The sequence below is a fragment of the Cryptomeria japonica genome, chromosome 9 (assembly GCF_030272615.1).
Source record: "Cryptomeria japonica chromosome 9, Sugi_1.0, whole genome shotgun sequence".
In the NCBI taxonomy this organism is placed as follows: Eukaryota; Viridiplantae; Streptophyta; class Pinopsida; order Cupressales; family Cupressaceae; genus Cryptomeria; species Cryptomeria japonica.
The window spans coordinates 634,196,343-634,208,366 of NC_081413.1; the positions used below are offsets into that span (position 1 = coordinate 634,196,343).

Sequence of the window (12,024 nt, forward strand, 5' to 3'; positions counted from 1 at the left end):
TAGTGCAATCCATAGGAATGCCCCCACTTTTGGCAATATTTTATTACTCCAGCATATTTTATGAGGCCATGCATCACAAGTACCCCTATGTCGTTGAATTTCATATCCAAGTTTGACACTGTACTCCCCTGACTTTGAGGTGCACCAAATTATGTTATCATCTTCATTAGAAGCTGGTAATTTCCTATCTTTTAAAACTTCCCAAAGTTTCATGCATAGTATAGGATTACCAATATTTATTCTTTTCCATTTTCTTAGACCACTTGTGTCCTCATGATTTTCCATATAGTTGCATACATGTCACCCAATGCAATCCTTGACTAGATTTATCCACTCTTTATCTTCAAATGTTTCATAGAGAGATGGAAACTCATTCCATGAATCTCTCCAAAACAATGTGGATCTGCCATTCCTAATCTACCAAGAGATGTGCTCAGTGATAATTTGTCTGCAATCCCATAGGAAGTTCCATGTGGCCAAGCCTTGGCCCACGTTGGCCACTGTGAGAATTTGGTTAGGGTCCTTTGAGTCCAAATATTTCTTTCGAAACAATCTAACCCAGATTTTATGGGGATCTTTACACATTTTCCATGAGAGTTTAGCTCCAAGGACAACGTTTTGAAGTTCCATTTTCCTTAATCTGGCTCCCCTATCTTCCTTAATCAAGCACAATGTGTCCCAGTTAATTAGTGGTATTTTCCTATTATCTTTGGCACCGTCCCAAACAAATTTTTTGAGCAGATTGTTCAGACTTTTTCCAGCAGCGACCGACATTTTGAAGCATGACATACTATATATTGGGATGGCTGATAAAACTGATTTAATCATGGTGATTCTGCCCGCCTGGGACAACCACCTATTCTTCCAATTCTCTGATTTTACCTGGCATGTGTTTATAACATCATCCCAAATTTGGGATTGTCTACAAACTCTGTCAATCTGAATCCTGAAATATTTGATCGGGAGCTCAGCAACTTTTATATTTAAATGTTGTGCAATTCTCATCTGAGCCATCTTCGAAGTATTAAAGAACAGTAATTGGGACTTTTCTCTATTCATAACTTGTCCCGATGCCACTGTATATTCCTCCAGTGTGTGTTTTATACCAATTGCTTCCCGTATGGATGCTTCTCCAAATACTATTGTATCATCTGCAAATTGGGAGTGCCTAATGGCCTCAAATTGATCATGAACTTTGATTCCTCGCCAAATGCCTTCACTATGTCTTTTCCTGATTAATCTCCCCAAGACTTCTGCCATAAGAACAAAGAGTGAAGGGGATAATGGATCTCCTTGTCATAGACCATTTGTAGCACCAAAAAACCCATTCAGATTGCCATTGACAAGAATGGAAAAGCTCATAGTGCTAATGCAGAACTTTATACATTCGAGCCACTTAGCAGGGAACCCAAATCTATCAAGGACTTGTATAATAAAATTCCATATCACTTTATCATAAGCTTTGGCGACATCGAGTTTGATAACCATACCTTTCAATTTATCTTTATGGAGTGAGTGTATGACTTCAGATATCAGAATGATGTTGTCTGCAATTTCTCGGCCCGGGGTAAAAACATTCTAATTTTTAGACACAAGTTTTGGTAGCAGTTTTTTCAATCTTTCAGCCATGGCCTTGGATATTATTTTGTAGATAGTGTTGCATAATGATATTGGGCGGAACTTAGACATGGAGTCACAAACTTGTTTTTTGGGAATAAGTGTGATAATAGTGTGGTTGATCTCTTTCACAAATTTATGCTTTTTCTGGAATTCCTCAACCACATTCCAAATATCCTTGCCCATGAACTCCTAGCATTTTTGAAAAAGATCTGTCGTTATGTCATCCGGTCCGGGTACCTTTTGGGGATGCAAAGAAAATGTGGCATGTTTAATTTCCTCCAAAGAATAAGGAACAAGTAACATATCGCAATCAGAGCAAGAGATCTGAGGATTAATGACTTCCTCAATCATTGGTATCAAACCCGAATCTTGCTCAGCACAACCTAATATATCCATATAGTACCTGAGAGCAACTAGCTCAATGTCTTTGGCCTCGGTTTTCAAAATCCCATTCTCATCTTTGATTGAGCATATTTTGTTGTTGATCCTTCTGGCCTTGGAAGAAGCATGAAAGAATTTAGTATTGAGATCGCCCTCAACAATCCATAGTTCCCTAGCCTTATCTTTCCAATACAGTTCCTCCCGCTTTAAAATTTCCATATACTATGTTTTAAGTTTTTTCTCCAATTCCAATTCTACATTGGTCATACCGAATTGCATTACCCGATTGCCAATTTCTTCTAGCTCATCCTCAATTCTACTTTTCTCCACAAAAACATTTTTGAATGACACCTTGTTCCAATCTTTTATTTTGTTTTTCAGGAACTGAATTATTTTAACAAATTTAAAGCTAGGAGACACAGAATAGATATTACCTTCTTTCCACCAATCTTTCAGATTGTCAAGGAACTTCTCATCCCACCACCACATGCTCAAGAATTTGAAGTAATTCTTCTTGCTGCGAGTGTCCTGGGCAATGGACAGGGATATTGGCAGATGATCCAAACCAATTTGGGGAACAATTTCAGTTTCCAAGGAGTAATTGCAACTAATCCACCTCTCGCCAACCAGAAATCGGTCAAGTCTTTCAGATATATTGGCAAAGTTTAGCCTTCTACTAGTCCATGTGAATTTACCATTCTTAGGAATGATATCGATCAACTTACAATTCGATACAAAATCTCTAAAATCCTCCATCACTTTCAAAGGTTTTCGAAGACCTCCCACCTTCTCATCAATATCCAATATGGCATTGAAATCTCCAGTAGCTATGACCATACCCATTTCTAACAACTTAATTTGATTAGTGATTTCATTCTGGACTTTCAATTTTTCCTCAGTCTTGGTAGGTCCATAAATATTAAATAACGGGTAGGAAAGGTTTGATTGTTTATAGATAATGGTGCAGGCCATCCAATGGTCAAATGAAGCAATTGGATGTACATCAATTTTGGAGGGGTTCCACATACTTCCCAAACCTCCAGTTGCACCTCTGGCATCCTGAAAAATGTCTTCCCATTTGAAACAATACTTGATGAACTCAACCGCCTTATCCTTACTTAGCTTTGTTTCCTGTAGAATGAATATTTTTGCATCAATCTTGACCAAGGTCCTCTTGACCAAGCATTTTTTGTCAGAAGCCGATAGGCCCGACATTCCATGAAGTGATCCTCATCGTCCCCCAAGGGAGGCCTTTCCTCCCTTGGTGTGATTCAAAAAATTTAACATACTTACAATACCCTTCTCATTTGCCCTCTGCTCCCTCACTGTCTTATGGCTTTTCCTTCCTCTTGTGATTTTCGCACCCCCAAGGATGGTATTGGCAGACTAACTGATGCATCTGGGATCTACCATATTCAACTCATCTCCATCGTTGTCCGACTCTGATGATTCTGATTTAGGTTCCTGCAGTACAACCTCTATAGGGGGGATTTCAATTGGGAATATTTGCATATCAGTGTTCTTATCCACTGGGTTGTCTTTTGTCGGGGTCTCCATGCTTGCATCTTGTTTAGATTCAAAATTGGCAAGTTTAGGTCCATCTAAGAGCAGAGTATCCGATTTCATGTTTTTCTCTTTTCTTTCCATACTTGTTTTGGTTTTCTGGGAGCGTGGTTGAAGGCCTTTCTCACAAATAATTTGCATTTGTCAGAATTGTGAAATAAACTTCCACATCTCAAACAAGCCCTAATTTCGTTTTCCACTTCTATTTGTTTTTTCCATTCACCATTCATAGAAAGTAATATCACTGAAGAGGGAATTGTCTTCACGGCAATGATTTTGAGTCTGGCATAAGTATATAGATCTCCCTCTATTATATCTTCATCAATTTCCAGTAAAGTTCCAAGGGTTCTTCCAATATTTTCCAAGCTTGTCTCACTCCAATATTCAATTGGTAAGTTGTATAGTCGGATCCATATAGGTTTATCATATACTGCCAGCGATGTGGGATCTAAATTTGGAGACCAGGGCTGCATATACACTGGGTGATTATTCAAAAACTAATTTTTGATATACAAAACATGATTTCGTTCTTTTTCTTCGAGGAAAACTGCTACAAAGAAGCCTTTGGGTATAAATTTAATCATTATGTGCTTCCCCCAGTTTTCCTTGATCCAGGTATGAATAGCTTTCCTTGGTAATTTTGGCCCCACAATTTTTGCTATGATCGCATGACTTTCAAAGATCAGTTTTTCATTATCAATGTCTTCGGTTAGGTCAATTTCAATGCCACCGGATGACTTCTCATTTTCTGTGAAAGGGTGATGGATTAAACTATCTCCACTATTTTTTACTCCTCCTTCCGATTTTGTCTACTCCTCGCAAGGGATTTCGGGATTATTCCAATCTACTTCCAATATTCACCATTTCACAGGTCTTCGCATTCCCGTGCTCGCATCATCTCCATACTACCCTTCGTGTGCGGTCCTCTACTTCTCGCTCCTCTGGTTTTTGCTCTCCATTTTTTTCTATTTGTATGCTTTTGAGGATACTATTTTAATTGATTTAATCTAACATTATCATTTCAAAATAAATAATAAAAGAAAACACGTATACATATATTATTTATTTATTCTTATATCTAATTAATTAATTCTCAAAAATAGAAAATTACTTTACTTTTCTAATAACTAAAGTAAAATCATGCATTTTTTGCAAATATACATTTTTGCGTGTGTATTTTTCCATCACTTCAACTATTGCCAGAATGCTAAGAAACCTCTACTTAGAACACATGTTTGTCTTTGACACCTTGCAAAACCTAATAACTTGAAAGAGAGACGTCAATATGCTAGCACATAAATAATAATCTGCATCATAAATTTACTTGTCAAGAATTCAAATCAAACTATATAATAAATGCATCCACATAACATTTCAATTTAGAACATAATATCTAATAGGTTCATATTGCAATTAAATTATAAAATGGCAATTTATTTATTGATTTGCAAAAATTAAGATATCTGGATAATTAAAGTTTTATTCTAAGTATTTATCCATGTTCAAATTATTTAATAATAATTAAGTTCATAAAATTTTGGTTGTGACAACACCTCTTCCTCTCTCTCCATCTAACTCTCTATCACGCCCACTATCTCTACCTCTCCCTCTCCCTCCCTCCCTCCCTATCTATCTTCCTCCCTCTCTAACTTCCTCTATACCCCTCTTTCTCTCTCTCCAACATTTTTTCTCTCTCTAAACTTCCTTTTCTACTCTTTTTCTCACCTCAATATTTATCTCTCTCAACCTAACTCTTCCTCTCTCTCCTACCAACCCCTCTCTATTCCTCTATTCCTCTCTACCTCTCTCTCTCTCTCTCCCTCCCTTCCCCTCCCTCTCTAACTCTCCCTACCTCTCTATCTCTCTTAATATGTCTCTCTCCCTCTATTTATCTCTACCTCTCTCTATAACCTCTCACTACCTATCTCTCCCTCCCATACCTCTCATTTTTATGTGGAAAACCTAAATAGGGAAAAACCATAGTGAAAACTATTTCACTATATGAATAATTGAGTTACAATGTTTAGGCCAAAGGCCAGGGAGCTTAGAGCCCCTGAGATGACTTGCAAGGCTAAAGTGCACAACCTTAGGGCAAGATACCAAATAGAATTGCAAACACTTAAGATCACTTTTTCAAGGCAAGATACAGTACTTCACATACAAAGATATCAATAGGTTTGAACTATAGAGAACCACATCTACTATAATGTTGATCATAGTTCACAATTCAAAACATATTTGAAATTGTTTTCATCTCTGCTCTATAATACTTCTAAATCACTAAATTGCTTCATACACACTTCGCACAACACATCCGACTACTATATCTCTCTCCACAATGATTCCACTCTTTATATACCAACCACGACCTCAAGGACACCAATTAGGTCAGCCAAATTAGGTGTAACATGTAAATACCATATAGTCGGCCAAAAACAAACACCAATGTATATCAAGAAGGAAAAATGAGATGTGTGAGAATTCACACCATATTAACACACCTTCCAATTCATCCTAATCATTGCCCATAGATCCACATGCAACCACATGGACCAAAATATTATAGGTCGAGTGCAAAAGATAAAACTCTCTTGAAGAACATCACCACAACTTTACTCCATTTTTAATGTAGAACATTAAAAGTAGTTGTGGATACCCAATATAACATCAACAAACACCATTGACACTAAATAATTGAACCACGTCACTAGAATATTAGCAGGTATAATGCATTCTTGTACACTAACACCAAAATAGTCACACTTATCTAACCACCAAATACAAATCCTATACCAACACCAAAGCTCCAACAACTTCAAGATACATCATTAAAAGCCTTCTAGAGCAACCGCAAATAGACTCATCAACAAAAACTTTAGAATGCATCAGCAAAGTACAATTGTAAACATAAACTAGTACCAACACCAAAGGTCCAACAACTTCAGGATGCATCATTAAAAGCCTTCTAGAGCATTAGAATGCACCAACAAATTACAATTGTAAACATAAACTAGTACCAACACCAAAGCTCCAACAACTTCAAGATGCATCATTAAAAGCCTTCTAGAGCAACCACAAATAGACTCATCAACAAAAACTTTAGGATGCATCAACATAGTACAATTGCAAACATAAATTTTATTGATAAATAAAAAGAATTAGAACATAATTATATGAATTACAAACTAAATACCTTAAGCTTCACCTATGAACAAACAAAAGATTGAAGCTATTGTAAAATACACATGTTTCTTTAAAAGAAATGAAAATCCTTGTCCTTTAATTATTCTAGCACATATGGATATCTTATATAGATAAAAAGAATGTAAAAAAATTACAAAACAATAATAAATTAGTAATATATGCAAAGATTTTAAATTTATTAAGTTTCTAAATTCATATCGAAAAATTGTGTTTATAATTAAAATAGAAACTATTCTAAATAATCAATATTGAAATATTTTAAAATTAAAAACAATTATATCCTATTATTTCAATTATGACAGGTATATTTAAGATAATATCAATAAATTTTTTTTTTTTAAATAAACTGACTAAGTTTCTAAATTCATATAAGAAATTAGATACTATTATGAAAAATGACATAAAAAATTAAAATATTAAAAATTAGAATCAATTATATCCTATCATTTCAAAATATTGTAAATGAATTTATATTTTTATAATAAACATTCTAAAATAATATATATCAATATCATAAATTATAATACCATATAATATATATTACCTACTATAATTTTTTACAATTTATTATCAATAATTTGAAGTGTCATTTCAAAATAGCATGTTAATGCATACAACCCAATAATTGTTTAAACTATAGATCTAAACTTGAAAAAATAGCTCAAATTTCTTCCACTTTATTAATTTATAATAGGTAATAGATATTATATAATATTATAATTTATAATATTGATATATATTATTTTAGAATATTTATTAAAATACAAATTTATTTAGAATAATTTGAAATTGTAGGATAGATTGTCTTAAATATCAATTTTGAAACTTGTCATAATTGAAATAATATTTTGAAGTTTTGAAATAGTTTCTATTTTAATTATAAACAAGATTTTTACGAATGAATTTAGAAACTTACATAGTAAATTTTAGTTTTTTGCATATATTACCATTTATCATTGTTTTTTTAATTTTTACTTTATTTTTATTTTTATCTATATAAGATATCATATGTGATACTAATAATGAAAACAAAGATTTAAATATCTTACATTTTATAGTTCATACAATTATGTTCTAATTCTTTTTATTTATTAATAAATTTATGTTTACAATAGATGATACATCGCTTTAATTATCATCTTTTTTGTAAACTAAATTATAGACAACCACAATTAAAATTTTAAAATTATCATTATTTGTTAAATTCTTTGACAGATAAAATAATATTCTCACGGCTAATATTTTTCTGGCGTGGTTGAGATCTTTCTTTTAATTAAGTTACCATATAAAAGTAGTAAAAAACTGTATATGTCTGTGTTGGCTACCAGAACAAACAAAAAGGCAAGTTTCCTGGTTTATTAGTTCCTGCCCCAGCATGGAACTATAGCGGAGGGGCTCGTCCTAAACAGTTATTAAGATAATGTTGCCCAGCCAATCAGCATTCAATATTATTTAATGATTTCTTCCTTTTGCAATGTTCTTATGGCAAATTGATCGACATTTAACAAACGACTGTCAAAAACCAATCTCGGCATGCTTAGATTGGATGATACAGAGGCAATTGTGGTTATCAATATGAGAGAAAGTGCAACTTCCGAGGACAGGACTGGGTCTGCAAAACATCAGCTCTCCAAAACCCCTAGAGATCACCGCAGGTTACAGGTGACAAATGAGTGGGGCGAACAGTTGGCTCTTAGGGATTTAATTCATTTGCATTTGTTGAAAGGTGGAGGATGCTGGTTAACTAGAGTGCATAGAATCGAGTGACAATGGAGATAAGCCAGTCACCAGAACGACTTCTAATTCTGCCAGGACCACTATTAACAGATATGCTATAGAAAGCAGTCATGTTCGCAATTTTGATCTGGACAAAGAAGAGGGCCAAGATGATCGGCATGTCAGTGTAACTGAAAGTGTTGTAGAGCTTTGTGATGTTGAGAGTAATATAGCTGGAGGACGGAACAGTGCTCACCCGCTCCTTCACAGGCTTGTTCACCATGTTATGCTTAAGGTTCAGTTCTTCTATTCTACCCTACTATTTAGATTGTTAGTATTCTTGTTTCATGTTAAATAGATATGAAACTAAATAGTTGTCAGATTGAGAAAATAAATATTTACAGTTTCTCCATTTCAGAAGGAAGCTGAAAGGTCGCTCGCCTTGGATGTGAAATAGACTAAGAAGAAAAGCTTGCCCCTCTAAAACAAGCAACGCTATTTGGAGCAACAATGCAAGTAGAAGTATAGCAATGAACATTGCAAGCACAACATTTAACAGGGATAGTAGATTCACAACTTGAACCAGGATTTGATAAGATATCTACAATCATCTGTCTTGACAAATCTAATAGATGCAATGGACCACTTTCAATATGTTTCGCAAAGTCTATTTCCCCTGATTTGCTTGAGAATGGATAACGTTTAAAATATATCCAGTCACACAAAGGTTTGGATAAGCAATCTTGTACTAATCCAGAGTCTTTCCATTCCAATTGTAGGATCATTTTCAGAATACAGAAAGGAATCTCATTTTCCAACTTCAAAATGTCTAGTATAATCTCTCGTCTTTTGATTTTATGTCTTGAAGCATGCATCCATGACCGTCATTCACACAAGCATATCTTAATCCCATTCAACGGCTGAATCTTCATAGCAAACTTTGATTTTTGTATCTAGCTCTTTGACTTTTGCGACTAAACTGTCTATGGTCATGTGAGGGATCCTTTCCAAGGTTTTGTTTACTACTTGGAGCTTATATTTGTCCGTTGTAGTCAGCTGCTAGTGTTTCTTGTGATGATAAGGTCCAAGAAATACAACCAGAGGATCATATACTCCTCGTTTTGTTTTCTTTATGGGTTCAGGCACCCAATATATGGACACACAAGTAGACATTTTTAGCTCTCTGTACTGTGAATTTCGATCATTATATGCATCTTTAACTTGATCAATCCATGTTTTACGTTCAATGTTGCACATTAACAGGGGTTTCCCCCCTTCATCTCGGACTGTACAGTTTATTTTATGTTTACCAGAATTTATTTTACCTTCACCACTTAGATGGATATCTATTTAGCACTCTCTGTATCATTATCGGAGGCCATATGATAGTTCCTGGATATCAAACGATGGGATCAATTCACTTATCCAAGAAAACATGTAACTGAACAAATAATCAGAGATTTAACTATAAAAGACAATGAAGAACAGTTTATCTAGACAAATTAAAAAGAAGTAACATACTTTTTATGAATTAAAAAGTGAATATTAAAGAAACTGTATATAATTTAAATTTAAAATTAGGAAAATGTAAATTATCCATATAATTGAAACTTATGCATATAAAAATTTAAAATAACTGGCCAGAAATATAATTAATCTATTAAAAAATTACCAACTATAAATTATTCATTTAATTGAAATCTATACATTACCAACTATAAATTATTCATTTAATTGAAATCTATACAGATGCATCATCTTTACTCCAAGAAAGTCATCCTTTGGAGGATATCCACTGCAAATACTTTCTTTAATTACAAGTAAAGAGTAAAGATGAGAAGTCCACTGGAATTCTACAATCCACATTTTCGTTAATTACAAGTAAAGAGTAAAGATGAGAAGTCCACTGGAATTCTACAATCCACAATATTTGCTTCTATATTTGATTGAAGACCACAAGGCAGCTATCAAAATATTTTTGAATTTGATTATTTAAACATTTTCCTTTACAATCACTTACAATTACTGTTTTCCTTTCTTAGTTATCCAACATCAAGATAAGTTATCGAAGACCATTAGAATATAAGGCCTTCGAGTTTTCCTTACTCATTCTTGTTCCAATACCAGTATATACTTATTTATTTGACCAATCTAATGCCAATGCCAAAGTCGATAAGAAGCATCTCAATATGGACCTACCACTCAACCAAAAGTTGGAAAACTAGCATATATAGTTTCACAATTCTACAATAAACCTTTCACTCCAACAGCTCTATTTATTGAAATACACTACTTTGTCCATAAACAAATTACACAAAATAGACAAAATAGAATTTGTTCTTGCAGTTTCGGCAGGAACTTAGCTGTCCTGCAGCCCTTGTTAATTTATCAGCAAGAAATATTTTACTGCTACGGTTAAAACTTATCTTTTAGTTATGTTGCCATATTTGAGTACTAAAAAATAGTTAAAAACTATATACTTATTCCTGTGTTGGCTACAAGAATAAAGCTGCCATTACTTTGCCTCCCTATCCTAAATTACATCACAAAATGCATTAAGCTTCTACTCCAAAAAAAAAACACAAAGTTAGAACCACAGTTATACAAAACAAAGCATGCCTTCTTATAGGCCTTTTAATCTGCAATTTCAATATAAAGCAAAAACGACTGGGGCCATTTGCATAATTCCATTGTAGTTAAAAAAATTGTGCATGCATGACCTTTTTGTCTCTCTTGATTCTGATGATGGATCACAGAGTGTGATCTGAAACATTGATTCAAAAATCTTATACACAATTTAATCCAAAAACAGCTTTCTATCTATCAATTTTGAAAAACATTGTTGTAACAAAGAAAGCTATCAATTTTGAAAAACATTGTTGTAACAAGTGTGGCTTGCATTCCAACTTCTATTTTAATGCTTTGCAAACTGATTTAAGTTTCAAAATCAAATAGATATAAATATATGTAAACTTAACATGCTCTTGCAAATGGCACCTGAAATCCCTTTCCTGCGTAACACGTTAGACCAGATGGTCCCTCCCAGCACTTCTATAACAGCTTCAAACGTGCGATCATCAGGCTGAAATCCCTTTTGCTTCAAAAGATGAAACATTCTTCTACGCCACTTACCGAAACTTTGTATAGGTAATTATCACATTTGTGTTAAGTGATGTTATCATGTCTATGAACATCTTTAAAGCATCCTTGGCAAAAAGCTCATATAATAGCATTACAAAATGACAAGTTGGGATTCAAAAATTGTAATTCATTTGAGACGCCCTTAAGCTTGTAAAGCTCCATCATTCATCCCCACTATACAATAAACTCTGCTTATCATGGCTGGATACTAGTGCCTTTATGGCAAGACTTAAGCTGCTCTGATGTCTATAATGGAATCCCGCCTTTAATTAAAAGAGCACCCAATAACTCATGTACTATCGCTAGGAGGAACTCCTAAATTTAAAACTTTCTACAAAACTTTGGAAGCCTCTCTGAGTCTCCCATCTTCAAAATAGAGCCTAATGACCTCATTAAAAT

At 34.0% G+C, this 12,024-nt stretch overlaps 1 protein-coding gene and 1 long non-coding RNA gene across 2 annotated transcripts; one reads left to right on the top strand and one right to left on the bottom strand.

Moving 5' to 3' along the window:
* Positions 1-2,223: 2,223 nt before the first annotated feature.
* On the bottom strand, positions 2,224-2,844 carry LOC131078076 (uncharacterized). The gene has a single exon (XM_058015719.2). The coding sequence runs from the start codon at positions 2,842-2,844 to the stop codon at positions 2,224-2,226; it is 621 nt and encodes a 206-aa protein (XP_057871702.2).
* Positions 2,845-8,183: 5,339 nt separating this feature from the next.
* LOC131078073 (uncharacterized) lies at positions 8,184-9,662 on the top strand. The gene is made up of 2 exons (XR_009113716.2): positions 8,184-8,779; positions 8,903-9,662. It is a non-coding gene; the product is annotated as an uncharacterized LOC131078073 (long non-coding RNA).
* Positions 9,663-12,024: the final 2,362 nt, after the last annotated feature.

Coding starts and splice junctions, on each gene's coding strand:
- LOC131078076 (XM_058015719.2), bottom strand. CDS start 2,844: ATGGGTATGGTCATAGCTACTGGAGATTTCAATGCCATATTGGATATT.